The 19,070-nt window shown below is 37.1% G+C and overlaps 1 protein-coding gene across 4 annotated transcripts in view; it reads left to right on the top strand.

The window, feature by feature from the left end:
- Window positions 1-16,607, top strand: part of CWF19L2 (CWF19 like cell cycle control factor 2) — an 87,212-nt gene extending 70,605 nt beyond the window's left edge. For all 4 annotated transcript variants that reach the window (XM_050912416.1, XM_050912425.1, XM_050912397.1 and 1 more), the window contains 6 exons: window positions 4,796-5,008; window positions 6,162-6,278; window positions 10,444-10,599; window positions 11,982-12,062; window positions 15,009-15,110; window positions 16,008-16,607. In XM_050912416.1, the coding sequence (XP_050768373.1) occupies window positions 4,796-5,008; window positions 6,162-6,278; window positions 10,444-10,599; window positions 11,982-12,062; window positions 15,009-15,110; window positions 16,008-16,148 (810 nt within the window). In that variant the 3' untranslated portion in view covers window positions 16,149-16,607. The remainder of the gene's footprint in view (window positions 1-4,795; window positions 5,009-6,161; window positions 6,279-10,443; window positions 10,600-11,981; window positions 12,063-15,008; window positions 15,111-16,007) is intronic.
- Window positions 16,608-19,070: the final 2,463 nt, after the last annotated feature.

Raw genomic sequence — 19,070 nt, 5'->3', positions numbered from 1 at the left:
CAGAACAGCAGCTTTCCAGTAACTAATACATCAGCATAGTTCCTTCTTTGGATTTGTACTAGCTCTGTCTTTTGTATGGAAGAAGATATGTATGAAAGAAATCAGTTTTTAAATGATTACTTGCTTTCCTTGTGGCATTTTGGAGAACATTTTCTTCTTGTTCTTTCAGTTCCCCTTTAACTTTTTTGCAGAGATTACGTTATAGCCAAATAATGCAATTGGCAGAACACACTGGGCACCTTATTACAAAAGTAAGAGTATAAATTTTTTGAAAGAGAATTTCCATTTTCTTCCTGAATAACTTTTCAAAAAGGCCAATATTTAGAGTAGCAGTTGAAGAGTACTCTATAGTCTGCCATATTAGCAGCTACATTTTATTTTATTTCAGTTCTGACACATTGATGTTTGGCATTTGTAGGATTTGAGGGATAATCATATTTAAGGAATTATGCCCTTAAAAAATATATTTTTTTTTTTTTCATTGCTGCTGGCAAGGAATGTGTTAGTGACGTTCATTGCTACTATTCCAATATTGCGGACTAAATGTCATTAGTGATTTTTTGTTTTTTTAAGGCAGAAAACATTGCTGAATGGATTTTTCCACTTATATTCATATTATATCTTATTTCAGTAGGAGTACACAATTCTTGCTGGATGATATTTTTGCCTGTTTTTTAGATTTCTGTACTTCCTGAACTGTTTTGAGGTATGTTGGAAGGACACAGTAGTAATAGGGGAGTTGCAAAGAAATTCTTATTCCTTTCATGGCTGTTGTTTTTAGATGTGAAAATACATCCCGTTTTAACACTCTTTTAAAGTCATCTAAAGGATGTGATAAAACATGGCAAGAAATGAAGATTCAGGGACAGGGTGACCATCTGCAACTTGGTCTCTTTGTCTCAAAACTGCAGTATAATGGCACTGTGCATTGATGTGCTAGACTTACGACTTGAATAAAGGTCTTATAAACTTCTCCTTAAAGGTATGAAAAAGGGGAAAAAAAATAACCCCTCATTTTTCCACTTTGTCCTTATCTGTTTTTCTTCAGCAAGGGAAGGGTATAGTGCTTGAAGAACATCCAGTTGGGCATGAATTATTAATGACGAGGCTTATTTTTATTGCACAAACAGGTTGAAACATTTAAAATAACTTTTTTTCTTAGACCCTGCTTATTTCAAGCATTTATTTAATGTCTTTGAAGCTGGGGTGTTGGTTTCTTGAACTGCCTTGCATTCGTTATTATCTTCTGTTATTTGTTGGTATTGCAATGGGTTCTATAATTTTGTAGCTGGTAGAGACTCTGGTAGAGGTAATCTGAACCTGATCTGTGAATATTCCTTCTCTAAATATCCCTTTGCTATGGCTTCTCTCCCCAAAATGCTGCATTGCTACCTACCTTTTCTCGTTCCTTTGCTTCTTCAAGGTAATCTTACATTTATTTTACTTCCTTCCCTAACGTGCTTCATCTAATTCTGTTGACCAACATATATTACATCTTAAACCAGAAATGCAATGTTGTCTGGTGCCCTCGGCCTCTAGCTGTATGAAGAACTCTTCTGCACATCTTTCTATTTCCAGGAAAAATCCAAAATTTTAACTCTCTGCTGACTTACTCTAGCCTGATGCACATACCTTGGGTGGGATCCAGGCTGCACTAGGAGCTTACATTGAATGGGTGATGTATGCACATGATTCCACTTATGTATATAGCCTGTTTAGTAATATTGGAAGTGAAGTTACTATTTAATCTTTTCCACTGCTTCCCTTCACTTTGAGAACTTTTAATTTTGAATCCTGAAATACTACCATTGGATTTCCAGGAAACACTAGGAGAACTTTCTGGTGCAACTGGATAATCTTTCTCACCATTCTTTTGGGTGACTGCAACTTTTGCCAATGGCTGGTTGGTTGGTTTGTTTTTTCCTTTTCCTTTTTTTTGTTGCATTTGTAGCTTTTTTTTTTAAGTCTCCTGGATTGTGCTTGTTTTCATTGACTCCACTCAAGGTCATGTATTTGGACTTTATATTGCTTCAGACCTACTCTTAGGTTTGAGTAATTGAATTATGAATATTTTTTCATATTGCGTCGAACACGATGCAGAAAAGTACAATTCCTGAAGAACAGCAACATCATTTCTTTTTGGTCTTACTGAATTACCATTTGAAATGTAGTGACCTTCTGTTGGTCTGTACCAGGAGAAACCAGATCTGGTCTTTAGACAGCACTTACTTTATTAAAGTTTACTGCTTTTTAGGTGAGCATTCTGTTTTGGGTCCCAGATGTCTCATAATATACAGCACTTTATCCACTGTTGAAGAAAGGCATCATCCATCCTGTTTAATAAGATGAATATTTATTTCATCACAAGAGGATCTGTAGAGTATTTTTAAGGTGTTTTGAAAAGTACTGTTATTTAAAAGAGGTCATACATAACAAACCAGGCATTTCTATGACTCTTCTAAGTGCAAGCAGAGCAAAATAGTAATGGTATTCTGTGGTGCATGTGATACCCCTGATAGCCAACGTGTTTTGATTTCCACTCTTCCTCTTCTTTGTAGTCTGCCAGCTGTCTTGTTTCATGTGTATTTGCATTCTCATGGCAGACTTCTTTATTTAAAAAAAAACCCAAAGAAAATAGTAAACCTTTACTTTTGGTAATAAGAAAGTGGTGCCATCCTGTAGGTAGTGCTTATTGCTGTTTCTTCTACTGAAGCTCTAATTTTACCTTATGCTTATATGACGGAGGAACAGAGACTTGATTTTTGACACCCAAACCACTAAATATTTTTTCTAAAGCTCAGAAGTCTCCTGTTTGTTTTAAATATAGAATTACAGCATTACAGTAAAACAGAACAAGAATGGAGTTGAACTATTGAACTACTGATTTTCGTCTGCAGGGGCTTCCAGTAGGAAATGCACATAAGCAGTTAAATGTATTATAGCTAGATAAAGTAATATTAAGGAGGCTGCTCCTCAGTTGTTAGGTAATGAAAGTACTGAGCATATTCAAAATGAGTTGTTGGTCTGTATTAGAGAATTGCAGTATTCAGGAAAAGCAAGAGCTGTTGTCTGTGTTTTTTGGGGGGGAAGTTACTTATCTACCCTACAAGATAAAATCTTTTTTTGTTTGTTTGGTTTTTTTTGTTAATATCAGATTATCTACACAAACTACGCCTGGGATATGTGCAAAATCTTCTTTTATTTGGAGACTGTGCTTCAATTATGATAGTATGCCTTCCAAATGCCTTCAGCTAACATTCGTCCTTTGATAGGGCTACTCCAGTCAGTATTCTAAAATATATTAGGATTTGTTCTGAAGACACTTCTTCCATTTCCTTAGCAATTCTTGGAGCAAAACTACTCATACATAAATCTGCCAAGACTGAAGGACCAGCACTTCCAATATCAAGAAATCTGTATAGTGTACTTTTTTTTTCTCCCTGTCGTTTTGATAAGGAGATTACTGAAACTATTCAAGGTAAAATTACAGTCAAGTATAGCATAAAAGTGTTGCAGCACTGGGATTTCATTTAAAGATAAAAACTTGAAAAAATTAATTTAAATGCTTTCTACATTCGCTTTAAGTATGTGTGTTGAATGTTTAGGGCATTAATGGCACATAATTTTAAAGTTGTGTAGAGCAGCCGGAACAGAAAATGGAGAAATACTTTCCTAAGTCCTTTAAAAAGTTAATCTTTACAATCAAGACTTGCTAAGTCTTGATTTAGGTAAGATATCATGGGATTTGTTTGTCATCAAAATAAAAAAAGATTGATAAAGCCTAATGCTATATGTGTGTGTGTGTGTGTGTATATATATATATATATATATATATAAAAGTGTTCTGTGAGTTATGAAGCTTAGTGAAATCTACTGTCATTTGGGTCTGAGTCCCATGACCCCCATACTTTTCTTGCTTTCCTTTCAATTCATTGTCTCTTGCTGCTATTGCCATAAGGCCACCTTCTTACCATGTCCTCTGTCACCTTGCGTCACCCCTCCTAAATATTGTCTAGGTGAGACATATCCAGTTTGTGTGGGTTTCCACTATTAAGATCCTGTAAGATACCACTGACCCTCAAGCATGTCTTCATAAAAAATTTTGTATTTTCAGAGTTTCCTTTAAATGTGGCACATTTGGCTAAAATGTAGCAATTAATGAGCAAACAAAAAACCTGTGGATCATTCAGCCTTGTTTCTGGTAATGTGCTAGTTGTGTTCGTTATTCATATCTAGCAACAGGTGCACTCAAGAAAGACTAAATATTGAAGACAAAGACTGTTTTCTTCACAAAATGGCTTAGTACTGTTCACTTGGTAAGAATAACTGTTGGCATGTTTTCACGGAATATGAGTATGAGGTGTAGAGTCATGGTCTAGTTGTTTCACAAGAGATGATTTAATGGATAGCGATAGTCGTAATAGAAGAGGAGGAGGCAGAAGACCAAAATAAAAGGTATGATAATATATGATTTAAAAAATTGTGCATCTATTTAAAGCTGAAGTTATGTCAAGATGATATTGAAATACCTAGCCCTTAACTTGAGATGGAATGTAGTAATATACTCTTCTCACTGCTGTCACACATCTATATTTTAATACCTATGCTGTCTAAGATTGTGTATAACTGCTCTCAGGAGATGTACCTGATGATTGCATGTGCTGCAGATGCCATATGGAAGGAAGCAATGCCACTGCTTACTTTATGCTTTTCTCAATAAAGGATACTACAAAGAGCTAAGTATTTTTTCTTGCTTTTTTATATATACACGCAATTTTTCTGTGTATCTTTTCAGCTCATGGAAAAAACTGACAGAGAGTACTACACTCTGGATGACATGTTTGTTTCCAAAGCAGCCAAAAGAGCGCGCAGTGGGGAAGAGGAGGAAATACAAAGAAGAAAAGCAATACATGAGCACCAGCAGCTTGCTGCACGCATGGAAAAGTGCCCATACTGCTTTGATAGCAGTGAACTTTCTAAACATCTTATTATTGCAATTGGCACCAAGGTAAGAAAATAGCAATTTAACACAAATGTAAAAATAAAAAAGAAATAAAGGAAGGCAGTGTTGATGTTAGAGTGCCTAAGATTAAGAATGAAATTGCTTCTATGAAATGATTTATTGTTCTGCATCTTATTTTCCATGCCCTTCCAATTGATTTCACGAATTCCTCAAGAGTGAGGGAGAAAAAGATATAAATCTGTCATGAATTTTAAAGCTAATCTTTGATATCAGAACTTCACATTGGTGGATTTGTGGAAGACAGGAGCAATAATGAAAGATCCGAGTGCAGAGATTAGACTGTGGGTGGATTTGTGGAAGACTAAATCACCCTGCACTGGAGGAAATTTGAACTGGTGAAGGACTGTATCTCAATGGTATCAAAGAAAATTAAATGGAGAATTCCATTTTTAAGCCTAAAATCCTTTGAAATAGACAGAAGTTTGGTTCAGGGAACCTTCCTGTTTCTGTTAATGCTTTTAAAAGTTGCATAAATATTTGGATTTATAACATCTGAAATGTGTCAGTATAGGCTCTTTTGTCATTCTTTCTCCAAAGTTTTCATTTATTATTGATGTTTTTCATTTGATTTGAAACTTTTTATAGGCCAAGGAATTAAATGCATAGATATGTATTACGTTACATTGCATTTATTTTTTTATATAGATGGATAATATATATATAAAAAATGCATACAGATGTATATCTGTGTATATATCTGTGTATATATAATCTGTGTATTGTATGTGTTTATATATCTAATACATATATATACAGAGATATATCTATCTGTATGCATTTTTATGTATATATTATATTTTATTAAAAATGCATACAGATCTATATATATATTAAAAAATGTATTGTAATGGACTAAGCAGTGTGATTTTGTAATAGTTAGGATACTGGTTGGTCTATAAGGCTGATATTACTGCCTTGGTGGTGGAACTGCTCTCTGGATACTACTAGTTCATTGGAGGTACTGATGGATAATGGGACCTTTTTAAAAACACTAAAATTACTAATGCCTTGCTGTAAATAGAAGGTAATGGCTTCTATTGGTTTGAATTTAGCAAATGATGTATTTCTTAGCCTCAGCAATGGGAAGGTTTTTAATGCTAGAAAAATGGGCACTTCAGTTTTTGTTCGCTTTTTGTAGGTGTACTTGTCCCTACCAAGCAACCAGTCCCTTACTGAAGGTCACTGCCTGATAGCCCCTCTACAGCACCATACTGCAGCCACTCTTTTGGATGAAGACATCTGGGAAGAAATCCAGGTCAGCTGAGAAACTGTCTCATGTTCTAACAGTTTTGTAAAATAATGTTGTTTTGAATAATGATGTATACTTAAGTACCTATTTTCATAATTTCCAGTCTGGCAGCTCTTTTCTGATTCCACTAAGGGGCAGAACATTCTTGCGTTATGGATGAAAATTAGTGGTCAAATATTGAAAAAGGGAGATGCAGGGTACACACTGAAGAAAAGTTCCCATTTATAAGCACTAGAGGAAGTTGGCTGGAATGCTGCAGAACCTCTGTCGTTGGAGGTCTTTGAAACCAGGTTAGAGGAACATCTCTTGGGGATGATGTAGGTACAGCTGATCCCTTACAGAAAGTAGAATAACTGGCTTCACAGTTAGGATTTCCTTGGGAGTGCCAAGGAAAAGAAAAGGATTGTCAGGGCAGAAAGATCACTTACAATGAAACACAAGCTGAAGATATGTTGTTTACATATCTTTAGGTTTTTTAAGCTAATCTGGGTTTTGGGTGGATGTCAATTGAGAGAGAACTGTCTCAGTCTTCTTCAAATCAATGAGGTCCCTGTTAGAATCCAATTTCCTACTTTTTGGAAAAGAATTGTTAGAATAAAGTGCCAAGCATGATGGGTCATGCTTTCCAACTCTCTTATGAAGTCATTTGAAGGTTTTGAGTTCTGTTTTCTTTGGAAAAGGAAAATCAAGGGAGGAATGTAACAAGCTTCTGCCTAAGAGATTGACTGTGATTGTCAATCCCCCCCTGCCATCAAGATTATTACAAAGAGAAAACAACTTGCAACCTCTTATATCAAAATATTAGAGCCTGTTTCAGAGTAGAGAAAGGCTTTGTTGCTTGCAGTTGCTTAGATTTAAAAACAGGTTAATTCATGAGTTTGAAATTATTTTAAGTAATGTTGGTCTTGCCTCAAGCCTGGCAGATGGATTCTGTGACTTTCCAAATTTGCTCCCCACATTGATTCTCATGGCTGATGTAATAGAGTGTTTCCTAGTAAATTATGCTCCCCCCAAGCAGGAAGGGAAAGGATTTCTATTGTATATGACAGAAATGCCTAAGAAAGTTGGATAAGAAGCAAATAAGTGCAACAAGTAGGATCAGGAGGAACAGCACAGCATGGGGAAAAGTGATAAATATGTTTATTCTATATCTTTATCCTAACCTCTCTTAACTAAGTAGATGATATTTTTTTTAAATTTGTATGAGAAGGAAAATAGGATAAATAAAAGATAAGCAAATGCAGTTCCTGTATTCAATGCTAGTCTTTTCCTTGCTAGAAAATGCAACTAGTTGGTAAAACCATTATCCATTGACCCTGTGGATATATTCATAGACAGTTTAAACATTTCTTTGCAACAAAGTACTTTGGGAGGTGATGGACACAGATTTCACCACCCCCGCCCCCCCCCCCCCCTCCCCAGCTTCCATGTAATTCAGTGGGGGGAGTCTGGAAGGCTTTAGCAGGAGTATAAGCATACACTTACTCATGACTAAACTAACTTTCTGATGACAGAGCCATATTTTATATTGCTGTTGAGGGGAAGAAAGCTTATCACACTTTAAATATTCATAAAATGTTGTATTGAGCACATGTTTTAGCTACCTATTTTTGCTGGGATCTTTTTTTAAGATATGTTGGAATAAAGCAAGAAGGGTTCTTTTATACTGTATGCCTTCAAGCACATGAATTTAATGTGTTCAGTGTTTTAGACTGACGTGCTCACTTGCCAAAGTAAATATGCATGTAATTTTTTTAATATGCAAAGACATAAATCTTTACATGTTCTGTATTGACTGAACTGTTCCATGTGTCAATGTCGTGCATCTGAGCATAAGCCAAGCCCTGTTATTTGCTCCTATGAATAGTTTTGTCCTTTCCATTGCTAATTATCCTTGATGTTTTGGCCCACTCAGAATTTGGAGGAAAAGTGCAATGTATTTAAAAAAAAGTAAATGCACTCTGGGAAACGTTAGCTAACATCTGCAGGTATTCTAGGCTTTTCAGTGGATTTATATTTCAGTTGATATTGCAGGGTAGCAACTGTAAGTAATAGTCTTTTCAACCTTTGGTTTAATGTTTCTCTTACCACAGTTGCTTGCTTTGGTGTATTTCAGAAGTAGAGGTCTGGGGGCTAGGGTGAGGGGGAGAAGACAACAAGCTATTAATTCAGTTGCCTGTGGCTCTGCACAATAAAGTCCCATATCAGTCATGGTACAGTGATCTATTCACTGGACAATATCTTCTAGCTGTGTTTCATTGATTGTGTTAGGGGGGTGGTGGTAGCGTTTTCTTGTCACAGCATGGAGCAGCTTATTTGTGAGGAAAAATTCAGGGCACAAGGGCCTGCTTTGGAGAGCTTAAATACCTGGTTAAGATATATATTTGGCCGAGTTTCTTAGACTTTTAGTTTGATTCATACTGTGCAAGATCACAAAGGGGTGGGGAGAAGAGAGCTCAATTTCTAGTCCTGTTGCATTGAAAACCTGGTAGTGATTTGTTTTCCGTCTGTTTTACTTCAGTACTTGCTGATGTTTATGAATGTGTATTTGCTTATGCTTGTTTGATTCATCGACTCTCCATTTACATTAAGATAGGGAATCTTAAACCTTTAGATGGGATTAACCTTTTAATTGTGTTGTTTGTACTTCTGAGTGTTGTTAATTGGAAAAAAAAAATCAATGCAAAAAGGACAACCTATGAGTTATGTGAGTTGTAGAACTATGGTACCTGTGGTCTATGAGGCTCATACAGTTTCAGTCATTTCTTGGCTTACACTGTGGAAATGGTATAAGGAACATGTATAATACAAAGATCTTCATTTTTAAAAAGCAGTTTTCAAGATCTTGAGATGCTTTTGGAAACATTCACCCTGTCACAAAGTCAGATCTTTTGTGCATTTGAAAATGAGTCTGAATGAGTCTCAGAAATCATCCCTTGTGCTTGATAATTTAGTTCAGCAGCTACAGTGTAAGCTATAGAATGATGCTCTTGCATATCTTGGATGCAGATACCAACTGCCAAGAGTCGGGGAGCAGCAAGAGCGGGCTGCTCCACAGGAAGGCAAGTCAAGGGTGGAAGGTGATGGGCAATGCAGGTGGGGGAAGTGACCTCACTGACAAGGCGCAGTCCCATGGTACCCAAGCTAGCAGAAGAGAGCAAGTCCCATGACGGTAGACAGGGTCAGCCACGGCCCAGTGATGGCCAGACAAGTCTGCAGCGATGACTTAGGTTCAAGGTCAAGTCAGCAAGTCAGGGCCAAGATCTGCCAGGTACATGGCTGGGCACAGGCATCCCTGAAACTTAGCTCAGGCAAGGACCAAAAGTGAGGGCCTGAGCTTAATTGCAGCTCCTGAGTGATGGGGGGCCAGGCCCCCACTTCTCACAGCTCTTTTTTCCCCAGCTCTTTCTGCTGCATCTGATCCCAGCTTACAGCTGCAGCATGTCAGAGCTGCCCATCTGCACGGGCAGCCAGAGCACCAGCAGGTAGAAGAGGCTGCAGAGCCTGTTGAGCCTGTGTAGGGCCCTGACACTGGAGCTAGCAGAATTATAAATTGAAATACACTTTGAATAGGTGCAGCACCTAATCCCTGTGAAGGGGAACTGTATGTCTAAGTGTATGTTGTGGCCAGATGTATTAAGTATTACATTTAGGTTAGCTTCCATACACTGAAGATGGTGGTTATAGCTGGCTTTATTTTGAGGCAACATTAATATTTTCCTTAAAGGTCAAGCATGCCTAGTGGAAATGTCTTTTATGTTTTTTGTTTTTTGTTTTTTGTTTTGTTTTTTTTTTTTTTTTTAACTGTGTCATTGGAAGGACTAGCGAAAGGATAATGGTATCTGTAGTCAGTACAAGCCAAGACATTACCTTCTTAGAAATAGCAAGCTTGGGACCTACTGTTAAATCCATGTTGTTTTATGGAGCATCACAGTTATGTTCTTCAACATAATTTTAATTTCAACTGTAAAAATAGGTGGTATTTATTAAAACTGAGTTTGTAGTGTTAATTATAATGTGTATTTCACAATAGTTTTCTAGACTTCCTATGTTTGTATCATAGGAAATATAGTTCATATTAAATTGTTAGTGAAATAATATAAAATATTATATGTGAAAGCTTTGAAAGGTTAATTCAAATTATAATTTTTTTTTTTTTTTCTTTAAACAGATGTTCCGAAATGCGTTGGTGAAAATGTTTGAAGCTAAAGACTTGGACTGTGTGTTCCTAGAAACAAACATGAGTATGAAGAAACGGTATCACATGGTATATGAATGCATTCCTCTTCCAAAAGAAGTAGGAGATATGGCTCCAATCTACTTTAAGGTACACAAAAATGTTTTTTCTTAGGTCATTTGAATGTATTTATCATAATTCATCTATTTCTGGAAAACTTTTTTTAATATTCAAGTACTATTTTTCAAAAGATGGATTCTTTGATCCTACTGCTTAATCCATTCTTTGATCGTATTCCTTGATTTTAAAACAAGCACTGTGAGGTAATTCTGTTTTTCAAGTAGTCAATGGAAGAGCTGTATGTCACTGTGCAGTTGCGTCAAGTCTGACTACACTGACAAATACTGGAAGAAGATGAGAGAATTGTAGTTCCTTGAAGTGCTGTAAGGATTGCAATACTTCTTACTTAAGTCCTGTAGTATAAACTTAAAACCCCATACATGTGCCTTGGCAAGCACAAAATGAGAAAATAATGTCAACTGTTTTAAGAAATACCAATATATAATGTTTCATCCCCATTTTATTTCAGTAAGCCCAAATTTTACATGTGTCTCTGATGAACATTAGACAGCATGATAGGTGTTTCTTCTGTAGCTTTTCTGGTCACTTTCTCCTGACCCTGTAAGGAAAGGCTCACTGAAGCTCTTGCCTGGAACTGAGGCCTTTTGGCTTTCAGCAACTGGGTCATGATTTGCCTTTTATAAGTAAATTATTTTATTTGTTCTCTGAAATATTATTTTTTTTTTTCTGGAAATAATGTGATTGGTTTTTGATGAAGTGGAGCAGTCAGTATGATGAACAGCAATGCAGTAACTTTTACCACATTTGAAACTCTCCACCTGGTTGATTTCATTGCTATGCTTCAGGTGCTGGTGAAACTTGTGTTTTGTCTGAATACTAAAGGAAAGACAAAGTACAAGATCTAATGCAATGTCATTTGCATAAAACTTTCTTTCAGAAGTTTCCACCACTAAAATACACAGCAAATGAAATTTAAAAGGTACCTGCACTATACTATACCCACTTCCATACTATGGAGGATACAGAGGCAGTTTTAAAGGTTTTTAGGCGCAATCAGCCTTCTAAGCTGGATTCTCCTCTTAGTGTTTAAAAAAGGAAAAAAAAAAAAGAAAAAAGGCTAATATACTGTAATGAATTCATAAGAGGTTTTGTATGAGCTTAGTAAAAAGAGAATGTGACCTTTTAGTTGAAACTTGTTAGAGATAATTTGTGTCAGGCAAAAGTTAAATTTAAAAAAAAAAAAGAACAGAATTAAGTGAGTTTGAAGATATTATATGATGCCTTTATAAAGTGTGTAAGTTGTGGAAATCAGAAAGGTTGCCAAAAATAAAGTTACTTTGTTAAGAAATAATTAGAACTTGCAGTGCAGTGTACTTCACTACATTAAAAAGTTAGTTCTTTGCTTGCTGTATGAAGGACTATTTTCACATTTAGATAAAATGATTTTACAGAAAGCTATAATGGAATCTGATGAAGAGTGGTCCATGAACAAGAAGTTAATTGATCTTTCTTCAAAAGATGTTCGGAAATCTGTAAGTAATGAAATGTCTTGAACACTGAATTTCTCAGCAAATTCTTGTCATCTTTTTTCGTTATTAACAGTTTCAAAGAGGGCAGAAAGGGAACACAATTAGATTAGTGCATCAGGAGATGACATAGGTATGATGAGAATTAAGGGTCTGACTGAACTCCTAACTGACATTAGGGAAAAGATTCCCATTTATTTCAACAGTTGGTGGACTGAGCTGCAAGCACTGAGAAAAAAGCTGGCACTTTGAGGACATGTACCAGCATAATTTTCTTGATTAACTGTAAGAATTAAGGTAGATCAAAGATTTGCAAATTACTTTCCTGGAAAAAATATGATGTGTCTTTTTTCATTGACCTAGAACAGCCTTTTGTGTTGCTAAGTTTATGAAGCGAAAATATAAATAGCATTGTAAGTCTTTTTTTCTAAAACAAGGGAACAGTACTCTATCTGTCTCCTGGATACTAAACTGAAACATCTTTGTATATACAAATCTTAAAGAAATAATGCTGAAACTGTTAGGTTCAAAAATTTTTCCATCTTTTTAATATTAAAGATGTGTGGTATATAGACTTTACCACAAGTAGTTTACTACTATGTAGTAATAATACTTAATTTCTGACAGTGTCTTTTAGTAAATATAGCACCTTTGCATTAAAAAAATCCTAGTTTAGGAGAAGGAGGAGATGGGTTTTAATAACGAGACCTGAAGCCTGATGTGACAAAGAGGGAGATTAAATGCAGAAGAGTAAGGGATTGAGTGGCTGTATAGTAGGGGAGGTTTTGTATATTGTGATGACTCTTGAAATAAACCAACAGTGGTAGCAAAGGTAGCAAAAAGACAATTTGTTCTGCCACGTAAGCTGAAATGTCATATAAACGTAATGGGAGTCAGTTATGGGTCACCTTATTCAAAGTGGTGAGGCTTCACCAGGAAAATTTGGGTCTGGTTTTGGGTACAGTGTTTTAAGACAGTTACAGAAGAGGAGAGCGTAGGTTAGAAAACTTAACTAAAGAAACTGGTTTAGAAGTTTTGCAGTCTAGGAAAGAAAAGACTGAAATGGGATGTGATGGTAGTTTTCTGTATATAGGAGATTGTTTCACAGAAGACAGTACTTAGTTGTTCGCTAGCACTATTGGGTGCAGACAAGAAGGAATTCAGTTAATTTGTAGCAAGGACTTAGGGAAGACTTTAAACTTAGGTGGATGTAAAAAGAAAACAAAAAAGGCATGTTTTGGATATCTTCTGCTCATCAGTGTTTCAGAACAGGGAAAGCCAACATGTGTCACAAATAAATGAAGTATAATTTTCTTGACACATGGTAGGGCATCAGGGCCTTTAATTTCTTTAAGAATCTTCTTAGCCATACATTTTTGTGACTATCATATACCCAATTGAAGGTAGGCCAGTTTTCAGATTAAGTCACGACACTTCTTTAAATTAATACAGTGCATCTGAGTGTAAATTGTTACACGGTTGTGTGATTTTAACATGATTTTAGGGTAAAAGAAGTGCCTGTATCCTTGAGGAAGATATAAGAGTATAGTTTAGAGACCAAGCTGCCGTTTGGGAAGTTGGAGAGTTGTATTAGGAGATGCTGGTGCCTGGAAGGAGGGTCAGACATGACTGAGACATCATCTAATAGGCAGATTGTGTGCAGAAATTGGGACTATGGTGTCCAGAGGCAGAGTCTAAGCATCCAGCCCTTGCACAGCATCAAGGCCTTCTCTGCTTCTCCCTCTGCTCCCTGCAGCGAGGGAGCTGGGGGTGGGCAATGGGCTGGGAGGGGACACAGTCAGGAGAGCTGACCCGGCAGCAAGCACTGTTCAGCAATAGTCAAAACACTAGCATGTTATCAACAGTGGTTTAGTCACCAGTCCAAAACTCAGCACTGTATGGGCTGCTGTGACGAAAATGAACTCTGTCCCAGCCAGACCTGATACATTGCTAGACACAAATAAGATAAAGCTGACATCTTCCTTAAGGTGTCACCCGCCAGCCCATTTTTTCCTTATTTAATGATTTTTTTAAGTTCATTTAAAATGTTTTTTTTCTTGCTATGCTACATTGCCCCTCTGTATTAAGTCTTAATTATTTTTAGAGTGAATTTTCAAGCAATGTATGGAACATACCTTGTGAAAATTGCACAATTATTTGGACTGTAGCAGAGGAAATGCTTATGAATTTGAGGCTTTGTAAATCTTATCTGTACAGGAACATCCTCAACATTTAAAAGACTGGAAAATAACTTGTTGCAGTGAACAGCAGAAACTACTTGCAATACTGTAGCAATAAATGAATGCACTTCTCACTCTGTCAGACTGAAGGGTCTTTCCTTGTGGCAGGATAACCAGCGTCTGCTCTGTAGGCTGACTGAATTATAAAATTATCCGATTCGGCGAGTTAATGATAACTTCCAGTCATGTAGTGGGGTTTTCTGGTAGTGTATTCTCCATAAAGGTGTTTCCCCTTCCCCCTGAGTGTCAATGTTTCCACTGGGTAGATGTTTCCTGTTATCACACAACACCTTATCTTTAATAAACGCAACTTGCTGGTGATTGTCTTAAAATTTCTAGTCAACCCATGTAATTCAGAGGTGTGGAGTCAGGAAGGCATGGGCTCAGTGTGCATGCTGCTGCCTGGTCCCTCCCTGTCTCTTACCTGGTGCTTGCAGCGGTGGCCTCTGGAGGTTCTGCCACCCAGTAATCATCTTTTCAGTTTTCCATGTCTTTTTATCTAGTTGTTGTGTATTGTTCTTTCCCCTTACCTGTTTGTTTCACTGTTTCTCTGTTGCAATTTTATACTACACATACGGGGTTTGAGGGGTGGTTTAAAATAAAATGTGATATATCAACTGTAAAACCACTTTCAAGTTCATTAAGTTGTGGGGAGGTTAACTAAATGCCTACAGTCTGTTAAGCATCTAAAAATGTGGTTTTGCGTGTATAGGTTCCTAAAGGATTACCATACTTTTCTGTGGACTTTGGCCTTCAAGGAGGATTTGCTCATGTCATTGAAGATCAACACAAGTTCCCTTATTACTTTGGAAAGGTATTGTCATGTAAAAGATCAGTTTACTAATTATACTCTGTTTTGTAAAATTTAAATAGTTAAAACAGATGCTGCCAGAGCAGCCACTTTGATGTACCTATCCCAGTTTATTAGCTGGCTTTTCTTGGTGAGTCGTCATAACTTGGCTTGTTGAATAAGAGAGTAGTTGATTTCTTCACTGGCTGATACTCAGAATGTGATTCTAGATCCATGTTTCTTTTGAATTAATAGGAACTCTAGATATTTGACATATAATCTAATAGATGGAAAATACTTCCATCTATTTAAGAGTTTTCATGGCCATAGTATTCTCGTATAGGTGCACTGACTCCTGCTTGTGTAAGCTAGTGTGCATACACACACAGACTCACAGACAACTCCTAGTAAAATACTTGTGTGGTTAAATTACTCCATGTGGTATAGAGAGTATAGTATATACAGAAGAGCTGCAATAAATTCTTCCTTTCTTTATTATGTCACAGCAATGATTTATTGAAAGAGTGAATATTGCAAAAACATTAAGAGTGGTTGGGGAGAAATATAACTTACTTCAGAAGGAGTTAAGAGCAAAGTGGGCAGCTTTCTTTTTTCTGAACTTTTCTTAGTCACAAATGTACTAATATATTAACAATCTTGCAATGTTAGGATTTTTATGCAGTACATCGCTATGCTGTACTTAAGAATTTTGCTGAGGCAACCATGTAACAGCTACAGTTCTAATTTTTGAATTGGTATATTTTTCAGAATTTCAAGTTTTAATAACTAGCACTTGAAGAAAACAGTGACAAATAATCTCATCATTTGAAAATATATATTTCTTTATTCTGTGGTAAAATAGTGTGAAGTATTATGGTAATTTTGCATTTGTCATTATCTGTCTGTCTTCTACTTGCAAAGGAAATTATTGGTGGCATGCTGGACTTGGAACCGCAGCTCTGGAGAAAAGGAATCAGACAAAACTTTGAGGATCAGAGGAAGAAGGTGTTGCAGTTTGCACAGTGGTGGAAACCATATGACTTCACCAAAAAGAAAGAATGAGTACATCCCTGCAGTGAAGGACTATATAAGCCATAAATTATATTAAAGGATATTTCATATGTTAAGAATAACACCAGTGTGTTATGTGTTGCTAATATATTTTAAAACCAAGGATATTGTTTAATTGCTGATTACCTGTTGTTGGTTTGGACACTGTGGATCACACGAACCCACAAGCCTGACAAACCAGAAGTGTATAGTGGTTTTAGTTTTTCATTTTTTAGCTGAGCCAAAGGAATAATATCCATGTGGCCATTGGAGTTCTTCAGAATGTAGCTTCTGCTTTTGGAGTTTTTATAATCTTTGAGGCAACTGATTTTTTTATACTGTATTTAGCATAGAGCCAGTGCTTAATTATCATGGTGACTTTTTGTAGAAAGTGGTGTACATTTTGAGAACATTTTGATTAATACAAATACATTGTTGCAGAAGGAAGCTGTACAGAAAATAGTTTTCTGATTTTGAGTCCTTGTGTTCTTTAAGTTGAGGTCATTGCAGTAATACAAACATTCACGGAGGATGTGATTGATAAACCTGCTGCTGCCCCCCTGCACAAGAATTAATGCAATTTTTTTGTTCTTTTTTCAATATGAAGTAGTATTTTTCAAGCAGACCTGTTGCACAAAGGATGATGAGACAGTCCATAGCTGGTGGCAAGTGACAGCTTTAATGGTAACAGTTACTTCTGATGACAACAAAAAACAAAAAAGAGAGGAGAGTGGACGAACCTTAAGGAAAAACACTCTCCAATGGCCAGCAAAGAAGAAAATCATCACAGGGATCTCCCCAGGTGACTCTTCTCCCCTGGGCATCCCCTCTAGTGTGGCAGGTGGTCCGCCATAATGCTTTTCTGATAATAACTGTATAGTTTTGATCGGGACCTGCTCAAACTCCCTGCTGGTTGTTCCTGCTTGTGTTGCTCTTAGCACTGATTGGAGCATACTCTGATCGGAGGCAAGAGTTGCGCATTTATTGATTGTTAAGCTTTGTGCATGGATGCCACTGGGAAATGCCTATCCGCTATTTGAAGGACTACTGTCTACTGTGTTATTCACTAGGTTTTGTTTTTTCTTTTGTGTAGAAGTTACAAAATGGGGGTAGGAAAGCGCGAGGGGAAAAAAGGATGATTCTCGCATCAGTGTCAATCACTTTCCGTCGGAAACCTGACATAGCAGGCTCAGGCTTTGCAGGTGCAGAGCTGGGAGAACAGGACAAGGACAGAAGGACACAGATGAAAACATTGCTGCAGCGTCCTCCCAGTGCATAAGGGAAAGGGAGCAGACTTGCAAACAAAAGACTGCAGCGCTACAGGGAAAGGCTCCAAATGGCAAGTGGAAGGCCCTTAGCATAGGAGAGGTTGAGGCATTGTCTAAGTGTCTCAACGTGCTTCCTGTTCTTTTCCTGCTGAACCATTGCCCTGTACAGCTCTGTTAACTATTGTGAACTGCTTAGATTAAGAAATGGATCACTAAATACTACAGGGTTGAATAAGTGTTTATTTCTAGTCCCTTGGTGGTCTTTTACAACTTCCCTGAAGAGCTAGTACTTCCCCCCCTGCCCTCCCCCCCCCCCCCATTTTGGCAAATAAGTCTGGTAGAGGTAGAAATCTACTGTGTTGTGAATTATTTTCTGTAGGATCTTTGTAAATTTGTGTTGCTGCAAGAGAAATAACTTAAAAATAAGCTGTCATGATAATTTTTGTGATTTAATGTCTGATTTATACTATTTTTCACCAGCAAGCCATGGATAAAAGGGCCAGTTCTACTGTTCTCCAGTAAGTTTTGATCTTCCTTAGGCTACTGGGGAGATTACAGGACATGAAATAGTAGCTGCTAGTAGTTGCTTAGAATGTGGTAACGCTGAAGCAAATTTAGGTAAAGTGCAGTCTTTGGTGGTGTAAAGCATGACTAAAAATTGTTTTCTTTGAGAGCGTATGTTGCCTCTGGTCTCATCTGCCCCCCTGGAGGATAGCCAAGAAGGAGCGGAGGTGACTGTCTTTTAAGGCCACAGAAAAGTCTTTATCTAATGCTGTGCTGGAGATGCAATTTTTCTAAATATCACTTCTCTCAAAATTTGTGTTCCTCAAGGGAAGCACTGTGTTTCACAAAGGATATCTGACTTGTACGTAGAAAAGTCTTTCTCTTCGACTCATGATCTGTGCATATTTTATTATTCTGGTTTCAGCAAAACTACTGATATTCTTTGGACCAGAAAGGACTCTGAAATATGGAGTAAAGGTAACAATGTCAAGCTAGTGATACAGGAAAATGTGTCTTACCCTATTAGAAGTTTTCAGAATGGGAGACTGTGCTTACCAGATACACTGAGAACAGTAATCTTGTTGTAATTGGTCACTGACCAGACATGCATATCTTCAGGTTAAGCTGTTCCTCTTCATAAGTATCTCTAAATATTCATGAGGCTATGAGAGTGAACACAGCTTGTTAGGGCACTTACGTGGAAGGCACAGTACGCTTAGACTTCAGTCCTTACTCTTATAAATATTCAAATATTTTAAATAGACCTCCTTCATCCAGAAGAATACCCAATACCTAAATTCTTTGGCACTGAGAGGTGGAAAATGTAAATTCAGGTGTCTTTAGGGAGAACAGGGATTGGAAGCTGGATTTCTTACATTGCTATAAATGTGCTCCTATGTACTCTTTGGTGTAACCAGGGAGGAAAAGGGACTTCTCTCTTCAAGTGAATCTGTGTGTAATTTAACAGGTGTTAGAACATATCCATGTCCTGCCCTGTCAGACAAGAAGATTCTTAGATGTAATATATGCTGCTACTCTTGTGCTCAGTGCCTGACATAAAATGCAATGTTTCTCTGCTATCAAGTCAGCTTTTTCCAACTCGGGGTACTCCCCTCCTTTTTATTTCCTTGCTATGCTGAAGGAATTGCATCCTCTCACCTGC

The sequence above is a fragment of the Gymnogyps californianus genome, chromosome 1 (assembly GCF_018139145.2).
Source record: "Gymnogyps californianus isolate 813 chromosome 1, ASM1813914v2, whole genome shotgun sequence".
Lineage (NCBI taxonomy): Eukaryota > Metazoa > Chordata > Aves > Accipitriformes > Cathartidae > Gymnogyps > Gymnogyps californianus.
The sequence above is the reverse complement of the archived record's forward strand: the minus strand, read 5'-3'. Positions and strand labels throughout refer to the sequence as shown.